Source organism: Onychostoma macrolepis, chromosome 03 (assembly GCF_012432095.1).
Source record: "Onychostoma macrolepis isolate SWU-2019 chromosome 03, ASM1243209v1, whole genome shotgun sequence".
Lineage (NCBI taxonomy): Eukaryota > Metazoa > Chordata > Actinopteri > Cypriniformes > Cyprinidae > Onychostoma > Onychostoma macrolepis.
Window position 1 is genome coordinate 43953019 of NC_081157.1, and position 17083 is coordinate 43970101.

At 36.5% G+C, this 17083-nt stretch overlaps 2 protein-coding genes across 3 annotated transcripts; both read left to right on the top strand.

The window, feature by feature from the left end:
* Nucleotides 1-461: 461 nt before the first annotated feature.
* LOC131537767 (neuronal pentraxin-2-like) lies at nucleotides 462-11132 on the top strand. Its single transcript, XM_058771406.1, has 5 exons — nucleotides 462-1548; nucleotides 3659-3902; nucleotides 4669-4910; nucleotides 6868-7047; nucleotides 8275-11132. Exons 1-5 carry the CDS (start codon nucleotides 871-873, stop codon nucleotides 8506-8508), a joined length of 1578 nt encoding a protein of 525 aa, XP_058627389.1. The 5' UTR covers nucleotides 462-870; the 3' UTR covers nucleotides 8509-11132.
* Nucleotides 11133-13094: 1962 nt separating this feature from the next.
* dnal4a (dynein, axonemal, light chain 4a) lies at nucleotides 13095-16789 on the top strand. 2 transcript variants are annotated; one of them, XM_058767736.1, is made up of 4 exons: nucleotides 13095-13195; nucleotides 14313-14395; nucleotides 15628-15711; nucleotides 15930-16789. In XM_058767736.1, exons 2-4 carry the CDS (start codon nucleotides 14324-14326, stop codon nucleotides 16092-16094), a joined length of 321 nt encoding a protein of 106 aa, XP_058623719.1. In that variant the 5' UTR covers nucleotides 13095-13195; nucleotides 14313-14323; the 3' UTR covers nucleotides 16095-16789. The 2 variants fall into 2 exon arrangements, with proteins under 2 accessions (XP_058623719.1, XP_058623728.1); XM_058767745.1 differs by having other exon boundaries at nucleotides 13130-13195; nucleotides 14284-14395.
* Nucleotides 16790-17083: the final 294 nt, after the last annotated feature.

The following is a 17083-nucleotide window of genomic DNA, read 5'->3' on the forward strand; positions in this document are numbered from 1 at the left end:
TAAAAAAGATAATTGTGACTTTTTATCTCATTATTCTTATGTGTGCCATCTCTTTTTGGTTTTTATAAACGTTTGTAAACTAATATAGCCTATTTTCAGAAATGTTGCAATGAATTTTGAAAATCTCATATTCGAAATCTAATGGCATTGATGTAAGTTTTGCATGCTAAATTTATAGCCTACTTTTTGCATTTGCATTCCAAATTTAAAAACAGTGTATGGAAACCAATACTATACAAATAGAAAAAAAAACTATGGAAGTCAATGGCTACCGTCAACTGTTTGATTACCAGCATCTTTTGTGTTCAACAGAAGAAAGAAACACATACTGAGTTGGAACAAGTTTGATTAAATGATGACAGAATTTTAGTCTAAAAAAAAAAAAAAAAAAAAAAAAAATTTGTTTTAGATCATGTAATCAATTTTTCCCAATCTCCCTATAGTATGGATAAGAGTATGGATGAGAGATATGGTTAGACCGACGCAGACCCTTCTTGTATCCTGCAGACTTGCTTTCCTAAGCACTCCAGGTATTTTTTCAGACAAGGCTATATGAAGTCTAGCTCACATTGGTCTGACATGAGGCGGGTGCTGCCTCCAACTCCCTCGCAAGTGCAGCCCACCCCTGATGTGTAAGCTAAGCCCCCACCTCTTGTTGTCCCCACCGTAATACCGAGATGGAGACATTAAGAGACTCGTCCTGCGCGTGAACAGGCACATTACAGAAGCTGCTGATTTCTTGCGTTGAATTTACTGATGAACTTCATTCACTCTTAAGGTCCATATCTCCCTTTTATCTTTTGTTTCTTATCATCACTGATTTTTTTGACCGCCACCCTGAAGTTCATCGTTGTCATTTTGGCCGCCGGGATGGTGGCGTTTATCGGAGCGGTTATATGCATCATCGCCGCGGTTCACAGCGGATCTCCACCGGCATCCGCGGCCGCAGCGCAGCCCCTGGCTGACAACCATTCACTCTCACCGGACGCAACCGGGAAGGCGTTCTCCACCGGGTCCGTGGCCCGAGCAGGACCTCTGGACGCTCTTCACGGTACTGATGTGACCAGCAGGGAACGAGGAGGACCGGAGGCGCCAACCTTCTACGGTTTAACGGGACTAGGGACCGGAGGCAGCGAGCAGCAGGTCACCTACAGCAGACTCATCTGCACCCCTGTCCCCGCCGGTGAGTGCAACCCCAAAAACTTTCAGCAACAAGCGGACGACCCGTCGTTATACGCGGGAGAGGACTGGGGGTACCTGCGCACCACCGCCGAGGAGCTCCGGCAGACCGTCCTGCAGCAGAAGGATGAGATCCTCACGGATCAGAGAACCATACGGGAGCTAACGGGAAAGCTCTCGGAATGCGAGAGTGGCTTGAAGGGACGCAGGGTCCCGGAAAGGAGCGCGGGACTTGGGGATGCGCGGAAAGAGAATAAGGAGCAACTCATGATGCGGGACGATGCGGGGTCCTCGATGCGGACCACTCATGCGATGGAGGACCTGGTTCATGCCATAACTCAAATGAAAGACCGCATTGAGAAACTGGAGGTAAGGAAGGCGCAAGACCTTATAAATGCGCTATTTTAAAAAAGGGGTCGAGAATATGTGGGAGAAGATCAACAGTTTTATGGGTCGATAAAAATTAAGGATGGCTGAGATGATAAAATGAGGAAATCTATCAAAAATGTTTGCGATCATGTTGGTTTATATATCAGGCTCCTATAGCCTATATGTGTAGGCTACATGTGTATCTGAACTCTTCGCACACACACACACACACACACACACACACACACACACATATATATATATATATATATATATATATATATATTAACTTAAAACATAAAAAAAACATTTAAAGTAGCCTATTTGTGAAATATTATAATAAATGTCATTTAAAAAAATTATGAATATTAAAATTATGAATAAGATTTTCCTACGGTTCTTATTCGTGCCTTTTTATAAAAACGTCAAAATATGTAAATTTGTCTTGTAAAAATATAATATGAAAGTCACATGACAACAAAATGGCTCCCTGCATGTTTAGGTCACACTGCATGTCTTTTATTAGACGTTTTTTTATTTTTATTTTTATAATGTTTATATATGTAGGCCTATGTAATATGTTTTTAGCAAAATTCCTTCTTTTTACATTTTTTAAAGACATCATTTAATGAGACTTGTTTAGTCTTTTTCTCCATCGCTGTTCAGTTGTTTTAAGCACCTCAAAAATATCAAAATTAATTTAAATTCAGAAATAAAACAAAACAAACAAACAAAAAATGTTTAAAAAAATCACTTTGAATAATTTAAATGAGCGTACGTCACTGACCTGTTCATAAAATAGGCTAAAGCTGGTGCTAGATGTTAGATAGCCTACTGTCTGACCTGTTGATAAACGCGATCAGTGTGGTGACAGGAGCCTTGCATTTGCTGTTTTGAACACGTCGGTAAATGTGCTGCAGTGTGCTCGTAAACTTCATCTCTCCTGTGAGCAGATCGTTTGCGTTTCAGCTCACGTACGATCGCGCGCCTCGGCCGTGATTTATCGCTGTGCTCTAGATGCGCCTCCCTGATTGGGTTTCCATGGAAATATAGGCTGCGTGCGCAGTTTTTATGCTTTATGAGGCGATAGAAGGAACAAATTACATCTCCATCATCAGGACCACCTCTAGAGCATCTGATTTAACCTCCATCTAACCCAAATCTAGAGGTCTAATGTAAATCTAGACGAGGTGAATAGAGCATAAGGAGAACCTATATTTTGCATCAAAAGAAAATTAAATGGTAATCAGTAGTTAGGCCTATATACTATTTCAGAGTGTAAACCACGAATAGCCTATTTTTGGTACTCTCCAATCAGTGACTAGCTTACAGCATGTGTGACAGCAGGGGAGAGATGAGAAACATTGCACTCCGCTGAAAGCATATTATGGACTCCTGCAGCTGTGAATGACAGCTCTGCAAGCTAGCTGGTACAGATGACTGTGAGGTTTTCCCAGAACAGAATGGAGTAGAATAGACTAGAATAGAATTTGTTATTGCATGCAACCGGGGAAGTGGGCTACTGTGTTGTGATGCTTTGTAATGGGTCTCCTTAAAGGGATAGTTTACCCAAAAAATGCTAATTCTGTCATCTTTTACTCACCCTCAAGTTGTTCCAAATCTGCATGAGGTTCTTTCTTTGTCTAAACACAAAAGAAGATATTTGAAACCAAACATTGCTGGTTCCCATTGTCTTCCGTAGTATGGGGAAAATATATATATACTGTGGAAGTCAATGGGGACCAGGAACTCTATATTTTTCAAAGCTTCTTCTTTTGTGTTTAGAAAAAAAATGAATACAGGTTTGGAACAACTTGAGGGTGGGTAAACAATGACAGAATTAGCATTTTGGATGAACTATCCCTTTAAACATTCAGCGTGATGGACGTTTTCATGAAATCTTAAATTTGGGCATGGGTTTGATGCATAACAGTTTTCAAAATAGATTAATAACATTTTGAGTAATAATCATTTTGTTTATGTGTATAAACCATTAATTTGTGTGGTTGTTATGTCACTGTGCACAGGACAAGAACATCAAAAAGTCATAAAATATTTAGGCTACTTTACATTAAAGTTAAATGTCATATGATCCCTGTCTTGTTTACAGTCTGAAATGGCACCACCAGCGTTCAATCACACAGACACAAGCTCACAGAAAGCAGCAGGTGCCGCTCGTAGGCCAGTGACTGCTGCACAGAGACGAGTGGAGGATCTGGAAGGAGAACTGAAGAGAAAGATAAAACTGCTGGAGGAAGAGAGGAAAGCGCTGCGTAAAGAGACACAGAAACATCAAGAGCATATTGACTATGGACTGGACACTGTACACCAGCGGATAAGCAGCCTGGAGAAAGGTGAGGCAGAGGTCGGATTTACTGCCGGAAGAAATATTGATTAAAACACCTATTTTACCAAGAGCTTCTTAAAGGGATAGTTCATCCAAAAATGACAATTGTGTCAGTGTTTACTCACGCTCATGTTTTACATTTACATTAGTCATTTAGTCATTTTGTTTTGTTACAAAACTGTATGACTTTCTTTTTCTTCTCCTGTAGAATATAAAAGAAGATATTTTGAGTATTGAGTGCATGCTGCAGTGTAGTTATCTTTGGTTTATACAATGGAAGTCAGTGGGCTCCATTGTGGTTTGGTTTCTAGCATTCTCCAAAATGTCTTCTTTACAGTTTTGAAACAACATGAGACTAAGTAAATGATGAGAGAAGTTTCATTCTGTGGATGGACAAAGGAATGTGTAATATAAATGAATTATAATAATTCAGAGTTCAAAACAAGTTAAGCTCTATGCTTTAAAAGCAGCTCATATTTTGTTATAGTGGTACTAGAAGATCAATTTAGTCATGCATTTTCACTGTAAATCCTGTGGAACACTTTCATCGCATTTTTGTTTGGTTTTACAATAAGTCAAACAGATTTTTCTGTGGTAATCGACAGCAGGTTAGAGATGCTGTCATTAGAGCTTAACTTTTATTGAACCCGGAACATGCTTTTTGAGTCTTATCCAGTGTTGTCTTCTCTGTGCTTAGGTTTAATTAATCCATTTTTTGTCATTCATTCTCTCTGTGTTTCTTTCTTTTTCTTTTTCTCTCATTATTTTCACAGGTCTCTCTGAGAACAAGTTTCCAGTGGGTTACAGGCTCTCGTTCCCTGTACGCAGCACATCCATGTATGCCACTGTAAAGCAGGACATCCCAGCCCTCCACTCTCTGACTGCCTGCATGTGGATCAAACCGGCAAAGAGCATCTTGGGAACAGTAATTTCTTATGCTATTACTGACCAGAGCCACGAATTTGTGCTCCAGCAGTTGGTTCATGGACCCATTGAGCTCATCATTAATAATGAGGTAGAGCATCACGTAAAGACATGAATGATTCTGATTCTTCTTAACAATTTATTTAATACTTGTAATGAATAAATATTTTGATTAAAGTAATGTTATATTTCACATAATAACATTTAATGATTTTAATGTTTTATTTTGTCATTACAAAATACTGCTGTCACCTGTGTATCTTAATTCTTAAGTTTTAAGTAAGTTAAATCCTAAGTTTTATGTGTTTGATACTAAAAAGAACCGATTAATTGGAACTATTCATTGAGGAATTGCACCTCAGTGATGTGCTGCATGAGTCTGATTCACTAAAAAGAATCGGCTCATAAGAGTCATTCGTTCACGAATCGGTCACTGTCACTGATTGTGAATGTTTTTGATTCACTAAAAAGAACTGGCTCATCATTTCTTCAGGAATTGGACAATACTGGTTGTGCTGTTCCTTTTTGTTTTTAAAGGGATAGTTCACCCAAAAATGAAAATTTGATGTTTATCTGCTTACCCCCAGGCCATCCAAGATGTAGGTGACTTTGTTTCTTCAGTAAAACACAAACGAAAGATTTTTTAACTCAAACCGTTGCAGTCTGTTAGTCATATAATGACAGTCAATGGGACCCACGGCTTTGAGAGTCAAAAAAACATACACAGACAAAACCAAATTAAACCCTGCGGCTCGTGACGATACATTGAGGTCTTAAGACACGAAACGATCGCTTCCGCGCATGTGTCTACTATGCCAGAGCACGTTGACTCATCACGCGCCGGCTGTTGTGAATGCGTTCAGGACAGTTGGACATATATATTGGACAGATATAAAAAAATTATATCAATACTGTTCAGTTTCTTGCACAGACCAATCGTTTCATATCTTAAGACCTCAATGTATCGTCACGAGCCGCAGGGTTTAATTTGGTTTTGTCTGTGTATGTTTTTTTGACTCTCAAAGCCATGGCTCCCATTCAGTTATATGACTGACAGACTGCAATGGTTTGAGTTAAAAATCTTCGTTTGTGTTTTACTGAAGAAACAAAGTCACCTACATCTTGAATGCCCTGGGTGTAAGCAGATAAACATAAAATTTTCATTTTTGGGTGAACTATCCCTTTAATGCACTTAAAAGAATGGCTCATAAGAGTCATTCACTCAAGATTCGGACTACATTGGTTGCACAGTTTGTTGTTGATTCAATTAAATGAATAGCTTATAGGAGTCCTTGGTTCTGCACTCAAACTGAACTGGTCGATAGCTGCAGTGTTGTGGCACTGTTGAATCTGTAGTACTGGAAACTCTTTATTTGATTATGGTGCACTGTCTGCATTTGGCAAAGGAACTCATGTGTGTGAACCATTAACGAGCTTGAGTCACATAATCAGCTATACATAGAAAAAAAAATGGTAAAGCAGCACATTGGAATTACCCATAATATTGAGCTTAAAGGCCCAAGAACAATAAGCATCCACACCAGCGGACGGTAATGTTAGCATTAACTGTTTAACGCTGCCAGTAAGTTGTATGCTGCTTAAAATGTGAGCACTGTAAAACTGGGTGTATTCTGATTGGCTATTAATGTTTTTATCATTCATCATTCAAAAATCATCCTCTGTGGTGTGGACTTTCCTATTGTCGTATAATTAGAATGATTATTAAACCTGTATAGATATTATAGTTATTGTCCATGGTGTGAACAGCCTTTAAAAGGAGAAGTGAATTTTTAGGATACATCCTTTTTGGATTTTTAAGGGCTGTTTTTAGCAAAAGATGAACAGATGCTTGGTTTGACCTCTGACTGCTCTTACTGTCTGCTAAAGTGATTGAATTGTTTTGCTCGTGTTCTAGTTGGAATAGTGGACAGTCATATAATCTGCCAGGATTTCTTTCTAAAGTGCAGGCTGGTCTTATCCAAGCACATTGATCTCAGGATCAGTCTTTGGATTGTAATTTGAATATTCTTTGATCCTCCATCCTGTAGGTGGCGTCGTTACCTCTGAACTTAACAGTGGGCAGATGGCAGCATATGTGTGTGAGCTGGAGCCGGAGATCTGGAGCGTGGCATGCCTACTTAGGGGGCAAACTAAAGCTTGAAGGAAGTGACCTGGCAACCCGTCACAGCATCCGACCGGGAGGAACTCTCATACTTGGCCAAGAACAGGTACGTCAGATGTTGGCCGTTGTAACAGGTTGCCAGACGGTGGTAGGTCAAGATGAGCAGCATTTGGTATTCTCACAGCATGTAAAAGTCACCATCAACACAAACCAAAAATCGAAACACACACTTTTGTTTATCCTTTTCTTTACCTTTCCCTGCCCTCTTCATCCCTCTCTCATTAAACTCCTTATCTTTTCATTAGACCCAGTAGAGTTTAAAGTTACCCTCTGGTCTATGATTTTTTATGTAGTCTGAGGTTATGCTTTTAAGCTGTGGACTGACTATGATAAACACAATTAAAAGGAAAAGCATGTTTCCATTTTTTTTTTTTGTAATATCGGAATCGAAAGAAATGCTGCATCACATTTTAAAGAAGCAAATGTTTTTGTATCACTGGAGCTAAAATGAAAAGTTTCCACTATTTCAGAAATTAAGTTTTGTTGTTTTTACCATCCTTTGAAGTATAAATGCTGTTTTGGACAATCATTTTTGCGGCACGATATTCATTTCACACTAACCACTGATGTTTTTTTTTTTTTTTTTGTCTTTGTCTCATAGGGTGTTGTTTTTTTAAGTTTTGTTTAGAAAGTAATAGTGCAACGATTGCTTCTTGGGAAAAGAAGAAAAAAATAATACTTTTTTTATAAAGTTATGCTTCTGAGAAAGTCAATATATGAATGTAATGTAATTCCAACTACAAAGTCATCAGTTTTTGCTTGTTGCTTATGTGTTGTCTTTAAAATAGTATTTAAATAGCTTTCATGCATAATGAGCTACACTACCAGACTTTTATGTATTTATTGTATCTGAAGTTTAGAGCAGCACATAATTATTTAATTGGGATAATCATCATAAAGGCTGGTAAAACAGTAAATAAATAAATAATAGGAAAAAACACCTGGAGTTTTACAAAAATAAATAAATCAAATCTAAGCCACCCATTGATTTTAATGAATTAGAATTTTTTAATATGATTTTTTTGAACATTGCAAAAATGTAATATTATATAATTTGCTGCACAATCTGAATACTACACTGGCATTATTATTATTTGTGAAGTAACTTTCACAAACAATTCCAAAGAAATAGCAAGTAACGATTGTTCAAGTTACACATTGAATTAAATGTGACATTTTGCTGTATAATATTTTCCTGTAAAATACCATAAATCTTTGGTTATTTAATATTTCGAAAAATAATTTTTTCCAATGTATTTCCTGTCTCCTGTAGAGCTCAGTGGGCGGTCTTCGTTTCGAGGCGTCGCGGGCTATGGTGGGAGAGCTGTCTGAGTTTAACATGTGGGACCGGCCGCTTTCACACATGGAGCTCTCTGCTCTTGCCCACTGCAGCACGGGGATGCTGGGTAATGTAGTCCCATGGACCAGCCGTGAGGTGGAGGTTCTCGGAGGCGTCACCAAGCAACCAGCCGATCATTGCGAGCATCGCACAAGCGCCAGACAGTGATGGGCTCCTGAGGGATCGTTTAAGGGTCAGAGAGTCAAAGATGGTGTTCAGAGATAGCAAAGATTGATCAGAGAGCAAAACACCACACCATGGTCATATTGATTTCTTTAAGGCAGAGTTTTTTGTTAGTGGTGTTTGCTGAAACATGCCTAACTATCATTACTGTTCAGGGTTAGAGATTTGAACAAACCCTAAGTGTTAAACAATAGTGCATAACTCGTCCCACACCATTTGTGCTATATGAACAAGAATCATACCTCAAGTCATCTGGCTTGTTGAGGAGATCTGTGCTCTTATTTTTCTAAGCAATCAAACCTGTGGTTTTCACTTGGCAGATGATAAAATGGGTGCAAATATTCTAGACTTAAAGGGACAAGTCAGCTAAAAATGAAAGTTCTATCATCATTTGCTCACTCTCAAGTTGTTCCAAAGCTGTATGCATTTCTTTTTTCTGTTGAACACAATAGAAGATATTCCGAAATATGTGTTTAATTGACTGTATTTTTTTCCCACACTATGGAAGTCAATGGCTACTAGCAACTGTCTGGTTACGACATTCTTTAAAATAAAGAAATTCATACAGGTTTGGAACAACTTGAAATTTGGGGGGGAACTGTTCCTTTAAGTGGTAGCGTTTACCATTGTTTGGTGATTTTTTTTATTAATTTTTTTTTTATTATTTATTTATTTTATTTTTTGCAAGATTCGCAGATTTCACAACAGGCTCAAATTGGTCATGTGGATTCGCTGCGTTGACCAAAAGAAAGCTGATTAGTTTGAAAGTGACTTCTGTGTGAGGTGGTCTTCATGCTGTTTACAATGGATCTTTTTTTGCCAGTGAAAGTTCAAGTTTTATGTGACCACACCTTTACTTAAACAAGCCACATCTAGGGACCAGAATATCATATCCAGTATCACAGGATCCTTTCCACATAGCAATGTCCAAACCACCTTAGCAATATGCTGAAGACATTCAGAACAGTTTAGCAATCTCTTTTGCATAGTGGTGAGTTTTGCGTGGGAAAGTATCTCTCTGTTTACATTATTTACATCGTATTTACTAGTTATACCTTGTTGAACATCTGAGTGGCAAGCATCAGTGTAAACATGTGGGATATTCAGGCTCAGTGCCTGATAAAAGGATTTTTTTTTTTCCCACAGTTCAAAGCAAATATTTGCATACTCATTCAGATTTGTTGTTATTTATACAGTGTATTTGATTGAAATTAGTTTAGAAAAAACACACTCACACAGCTGGGAAGCTGGTTGCTTTTAGTCTGCCGTTTTTTATACCAGGGTTTTATTTTTTAATTTTTTTGTATGTTTGATCTCTTCAAGTTTTTTTTTTTTCTCTCGATGTTTTTGAATCACACTGTTTCTATGGTGATCACTCCAGCAGACTGAATCCTATTGGTCAGACCAGTCCTGGTTGAATTCTTCTCCATTAAAATCCCTTTAACACCATCAGAATCACATCAAATTAAAATGAACAGACCGAAAAGGGAGCAGTTGAAGAAGGCATTTGGCCAGATGAATACTCCAGCAATATTTCATAGAATAACTACATTAACCTTTAAAGCCATGGTTTTGAAACCCTTTACAATGTGGTATATACAATAACATGCTTTCTGAGAACTCTTTTCAGTGTTAAACGTAATCTGCAAATCTCTACATACAAACAAATATCTTCTCATGCTGAGAAATTAGCATGTATAGCCTATATAGATTTATACAAAAATCTACTCAACAAAAAAATATATGTAAATAAAACCGCAAACATTCCGTATGATGAATGTATAATACTCACCATTATATGTACATTCCACCGTCTATCTATCTCTCTTCATAACTGTGCCTGAATAGGCATCTCGGAGCTTATGTAAATTACGCTGCACATATGATATGCTTTATGTGGATTATACTCAATGTATTATTTATGTGTAAAATGTAGCAGGCTGGAAAATGCCTGCTTTGTGGCCTTGTCAAACACAAGAATGTTGTTCCAAATGCGCAATCATAGTATATATACAGTATATATATATATATATATATATATATATACACACACACACACACTGATGGTCAGAACTGAGATTATTATGGATGTGGTTTAATTTTGCAAACAGTTGTTTTATAAGCATGTGGTTTGAGATTCCACGGCCATTTGATTGAACGGCACAAGATCATCATAATGGTTTGGAATTGTGTTTTTAAAAGTGTTTCAGCACTAAATATATCTTCTTTCGGATAGTGTATTTGCTGTTGTTAGTGCAACGCCTGTTTGTTTGCATTCAGTGGTCATTTTGTGATGTTCAGTTCTCTTAATGTACATGAGCAATCTTTAAATTGTATTCAGAAAGAGTGGTTTTCAAATGATTGTTACCTTTTCTGGAATATATTTGTTTTTGAATGAAGAAATGACTTGGAAGTTGGATATAAAGTTCTCTCATTTTGCTTGAACATTTTTCTACACTGAGGATTTACTCATTTACATTTTTTAAAAATCTCTTCTTCTATCCTGTAATGCTCATTTCTTGCATTCTGTCTTTGTCTGTGTTGAAGTGGAGATCAAATGTGTTCAAATCTAAGATGAAAATGAGAATTAAAATATATAACACACTGAACACCAGAGCTCTCTTTCATTTCTCTCTCTCTCTCTAGGTGTTGCTTTTGTTCCATTTGTGTTTTACTGAAGCAGGAGATGTAAAAATCTAAGATGTGAGAGAATGTAAAATGTTTCTCAAGAGGCTGTGCAGCACTACAGTATTTCTGTTTATTAGCTCCTTTCATCCTTGTACACATCATCTGAATGTAACTGTATGTGTATTTTAGGTACGTAACAGATTTCAGGCAAGAACCAGATTTTGTGCATGTCATTGTTCAAATAACTACTTCAGATGTGATTTATTTATTTTTTTTATAGCTGCTTTGCAGCGATTTGTATCCTGAAAAGCGCTATACAAACAAACTTGAATTGAATTGAATTGCATTTTTTATTTTTTTTTGGTATGATTAAGACAGCTTGGTAATGCTAAAAAGAGCATGTAAATGTAAAGAGCATGTAAAAAAACAGCACAGTTGCTCTTGGACCAAAAATAATGTTTTTAGTATCACCCACCTGTGTTTGTGATATTTAACCATGTCTAATTCTCTCCGTCTTTTTCGGTTTGTTCTTGCAGTGTATCCATTGTGTAAGTGGATTAGACAGAGAGTAGTAGATCTTCCATCATCTGTGCCCCAGCCAACAAATTCACCTGACCAAGCTCTCTGAGGATGTGTGCATTTGTCTCTCTGCTTTTATTTTTGCTGTCTTAGAGTATAAAAACAATCCCAGCATGCTTTAACTAAATCCACCTCTGCACCCGAGATGCACAGACCAATAAGTCTGGATGTGTTTTTTGGAAAGGAGGTCTAGAGGTTCCCCAAAGGTTCTGCTAATGTAGAACCCAAGCTTTTATTTTTATTTATTTATTTATTTTTTATAAATCGTTCTTGTCCTTTTTCCTCTTCTCTCTGAATTGTTCCACCTTTGTTCTTCTAATGCAGGAGAAACTAAATCAAAATTAGGTAAAGAAATTGTCATTAGGTAATGGGATAGTTTACAAAAAAAAAAAAAAAAACCCTGTCATTATTTACACCCCACAAGTTGTTCCAAACCAGTTTACAATTCATTATGTTCATGCAGTTGAGTATCATCCTAATGTGTTAGCTGAGAAACTCAGACTCTGTTTGCTACTTTGAGGTTTATACAGCTTTAAAAGTACCAACAAGGTATTTGAAGGTGCAGGAAAAAAGCACCAAAAACTCCCAAACAACAGACAAACCAACATCCCCTGTGGAGAAGTGAATGATGCTTGGGAAAGATGTGTAGGAGGTCTTTTAACCTCTAGTCTCTATTATGAAATACTGTTATCTGTGTTGGCGGTGTGGGCGCTGATGGCAGCCTGTCTCAATAACATCTGCACGTGGACCAAAAAATAAAACTAAAATAAAAAGACACGTGAGCCATTTTAAACAATCACGATCAGAACTTTGGTTGAATTTATTATATTCTAGATCACATTAACTATGCAACGAGCTTTTTAGATGCTCTGTACCAGGATGAGACACACACTCGCACACTGAGGTGGGTGCATGGCCCACATTGCCTAGTAGTTTCCTTAATCTAGAAAATGTCATAATTCCCACTGGGATTACCTTTCTGCCCTCTTTCTGCGACCACTCAGGAGTGAAATTAAAGGCTTTAATGCCATTATAACCTAAAAACAAAGGATTACTGGCAGATTTGAGTGGTGCACCAAATGACTGACCTTATTTTAACACAAAAACACACTGTCAGGCTTTTTTTCATACTGTTACTGAAATACATGTACCATCACTTACAAAAAGTAAAGTAGGCTATTCTTGGAAATGCCCAGAAGTATCATGAAAATAGGCTACCAAAAAAAAAAAAAAAAAGAAGAAGAGGAAAGAAAGAAACATGATATGTCCAATATCATGGCATTGTATCAAAGGATACAAAAAAATAAAAAATAAAAAAAAAAAGAAAGAAAGAAAGAAAGAAAGAAAGAAAGATATGGACGGAGGCGGAAATAAACAGGTCACGTGGGTCGGAGGTTGCCAAGGCCGCTGTGTCTCCATGACAACTCTAGTAGAGGAGCGTGTCTGTGTACAGCGCTACAGAGCGGTATGTAATTGAGCTATGTGACTAAAAATTAAATATTACAGAGCTTTAAATGATTTACATGTTTACATTTCTCCATTTCTTTCAGCTGTTTATCAGTCGTAGCGTTTTAAGTCAAAGGGTGATGGAGTCAAGCTAGCAAGCTAATATTAGCCCAGAGATGCTAAAAACAAACGCGAACTCGGTACATTTGTTTATCTTCATAACGTTACTAGTTTATCAGTTTATCAATTTATTTTAGATAATTACGCGCTAAAGACGGAAAACATGTATTTTCCCACTATTTTTATTTGTTTTGGTTGGGAATCTTATTAAGTGTGTAGAATTCTGGTTCAGTTCTCTTTCTGTTGCTCTCTGCACAAATTTATTTTTAACAACAGAGTGTTTATTTTGTATAAATCTGAATGCTGTTAATTGGATATTAGTTAAATGTTGTGAAATGCTTTTACAGTAATTGACAATGTATGTGACATGGGCTTCACCATCAAGATTGACAAATTTTACACAAATAGTGTTAGAAATGAGACTTTTTTTTAAAAAATTTGTTTTGATGAAGTTCAGTCAAATAAAATGTTTTTGGAAAGAAGTCTCTTATGCTCCCCGAGTCTGCTTTTATTTAATCAAAAATACAGTTATATTGTTAAATATTATTACAATTTAAGATAACTCTTTTGTATTTGAGTATATTTAAAAACATAATTTATCCCTGTGATGACAAAGATGACATTTTAGCAGTCATTACTCCAGTCTTCAGTGTCACATGATCCTACAGAAATACTTTTATATAGTTATTAAACTCTTCCCCTTTTCAACTTCAGCTTTAAAGCTTTACAATGTCTTATTTACTCCTTGTTGGTGTCTCGATTCTCAAGAATCATGATCAAGAATCACCAAGATGTATAATCTGTAAATTCATGAAAAGACTAGTCGTTTCCTCTGTGTTAATTTTGGTGCATTTACATATTTGATGAGGACAGTTATCCCACATTTACTTTTGTTCATGGACAAACAAATGTGTTCTTCATTCTCCCTGCAAATGCTAAAAATGGGTGAGAATGCTGACCTAATGTTCTGATTTTCCTTTTCATCAGACAGGACTAATCCTTCTGTCTCTCTTTAGTAAAGAAAAGGATGGCAGAAACCGGTGATGGGAAAAAAGAGGATGCCGACTACAAAAGACTGCAAAGCTTTCCGCTCATCAGGGTGGGTGCAGCTCGATGCTGCTGTGACCTAGATAGAAATAACCAGTTATGAATGTGTCTGTGTTTTTTTGTATTAGATCACTCAAACTGCTCTCTTTTCAAAACATGAGATTTAAAATATCTAGTTACCCCCTTTTTTTTCCTCAAGCATAATATTTGCACTGCTTCTTTATTTGGCATGGATGACAGTCTTTTTACTGTCTTAATATTTTGCATTGCCTTGGTCAATGCAACATAGTTTGTGTATTTATTTTAAAGTGTTTAATATATCTTTACATGATTGTAATTAATAATAATTTATTATAACTTTTCTATACATGACCGTTCAAAAGTTCAGGTCTCTTATGCTAACCAAGACTGCATTTGTTTGATCAAAAATACAGTAGAACCTTAATACTGTGAAATATTTTTACAGTTTAAAATAATTGTTTTCTATTTGAGTGTTTTTTAAAATGTAATTTATTCCTATGATGATAAAGCTGAATTTTCAGCATCATTACTCCAGTCTTCAGTGTCACATGATCCTTCAGGAATCTTTATAATATGCTGATTTGCTGCTCAAGAAATATTTCTTATTATTTTCTTTGTTAAAAAAATAAATAGAATTATACATATATATATACATTGCCCTCCAAAAGTATTGGAACAGTAAAGACAAAATTGTTCTGTTGGCTGAGGAGTCAAGACATTTGCAAATATTATTAAAAGATGAATATGAGACAAAACTACAGAATGTCACATTTTATTATTAGACGTTTCAACACATATATGTTTTACCAAATAAAAAGAACAGCACTTTTAGAGTTCATCCCACTCATTGATGTGAGCATATATTTATATATTTATTTGTGTAATATGTGATTCATAATCTTAAAAGTTAAAAAAAGCAATCTGAAACTTGCACATAAATTGCAGACAAAAATATATTCATCCATCATTTGTTTAATTTGATCAGTTTTATTAATTCATTCCCTAATTTTAGTTAAATTAAGAATTAGTTCTCACAACCTATTTAGTTCCCTCATTTTAGTAAATCAGTATTGATTTGACATTTTTTTAATTGATAATAGATTTTTTTGTAGCAATGTAAAAGTCTTTGTCACTTTTGTTCAAATTATCATCTATGAATATATAGATATTTCAATGGCAGTTTTTCTTTATAATGTATTTCTTTATAGAAATAATCACCTGTAAGAGCTTGACTAGAATATGTGGTGTTGGTTTCATCTGCAGCACACAGATATGCCAGAGGAGATGCGCGTGGAGACTATGGAGCTTTGCGTCACAGCCTGTGAGAAATTTGCCTCCAACAATGAGGTCAGTCAGCTTTGAGTGTGAGTGTGTGCTTTTGTTATGAAGCGCAGGCTTTTAGATAAATGTACTCCCCAGGTCACACAGGTGGGGTTGGGCTCTGTGTTTCCGTCTAGTACTGAGTCAGGACGCTTCGCATGCGCACAGTCTGGCCATCTGGAGTGCTCCAGTAGCCTACATGCTTTCATCTCGCTCTCTTTCTCGCTGGTTCACTCTATTTTCAGAGTGCTGCCAAGATGATCAAGGAGTCCATGGATAAGAAGTTTGGCAGTTCGTGGCATGTGGTGATCGGTGAGGGGTTTGGGTTCGAGGTGAGCCATGAAGTCAGGAACCTGCTCTACATGTTCTTTGGGGGAAGTCTGGCCGTGTGCGTTTGGAAATGCTCCTGATGTCGCTTCCTGCCCACACAATCGCCACTGTGAGATATTTATACTCACGGATCTGTCCTAACTATGCAGCCCTATTTGACTTGAGACGTGTGTGTGTGTGTGTGTGTGTGTGTGTGTGTGTGTGTGAAATTGGAGGGGGAAAAAAGGATACAGATTCTTGTGCACTTCTCCAGATCACTGTTTTCCTGTCTTACGTTTTAAAGGCTTCAATTTTAAGCCATAAAAACAGATTTTAAGGAGTTTGATTAACTTTGTAAAACATTTTTATTGAACATATGGAGTTTATTGCAACTGACTGCAGGACCTAATTAAGAAAATGTTTTAATTGTTTCCTCTTCCTGTGCTTTTTACTTTCTTTTATCACAATGGTCTTACCATGTTCAGTTCATTATAGCACGTTATTCCAAAGAAAACTTTTGCCTTTGTAATCTTTCAACAAAATGCATTATCTTGCCCCACCTACTCTTAATTAACTTATTTAATTTTGAACCCATCTTATTTTCAAATTCCACCCTATTAAGCAACCATCACCATTCCTTAAAAATAAACAATGACTGAATGAATTCTGGTATGCTACACCCACTTTAATGGCCAACCAGTTCCAAGTGGATAAAAGTGCAGTCCTAGCCCCATTAAGAAATTAATCATATTATTGTTTCAAAGTAAAGTTTACATGGTGTACATTATTCAAAAAATATATATATATATATATTTTTTAATCTCTTCATTGGAGACAGCTTTCCTTTTTTATTGACATCACATGTGTGCTATTGAATAATGTTTACTAATAGCCAATTAGCTATTCATTCATTCATTCATTCATTCATTCATTTAGGTATGTCATACTCACTTTACAGTCCAGCTCTTGATGATGAATATCCTGTTTCATTTGGAAATACACTACTGTGAAAAAGTTTGAGGCCGGTAAGATTTTATAAGTTCACTAAGGTTGTATTTATTTGATTAAAAATAGTCAAAACCACTAATAT

Excerpts from the sequence above, each read along its gene's own strand:
- LOC131537767 (XM_058771406.1), top strand. The coding sequence starts at position 871 with ATGGTGGCGTTTATCGGAGCGGTTATATGCATCATCGCCGCGGTTCAC. Across the intron at positions 3,903-4,668 it reads GATAAGCAGCCTGGAGAAAG|GTCTCTCTGAGAACAAGTTT; the intron begins GTGAGGCAGAGG and ends TTATTTTCACAG. Across the intron at positions 7,048-8,274 it reads TCATACTTGGCCAAGAACAG|AGCTCAGTGGGCGGTCTTCG; the intron begins GTACGTCAGATG and ends TGTCTCCTGTAG.
- dnal4a (XM_058767736.1), top strand. The coding sequence starts at position 14,324 with ATGGCAGAAACCGGTGATGGGAAAAAAGAGGATGCCGACTACAAAAGA. Across the intron at positions 14,396-15,627 it reads AAAGCTTTCCGCTCATCAGG|CACACAGATATGCCAGAGGA; the intron begins GTGGGTGCAGCT and ends TTTCATCTGCAG. Across the intron at positions 15,712-15,929 it reads AATTTGCCTCCAACAATGAG|AGTGCTGCCAAGATGATCAA; the intron begins GTCAGTCAGCTT and ends CTCTATTTTCAG.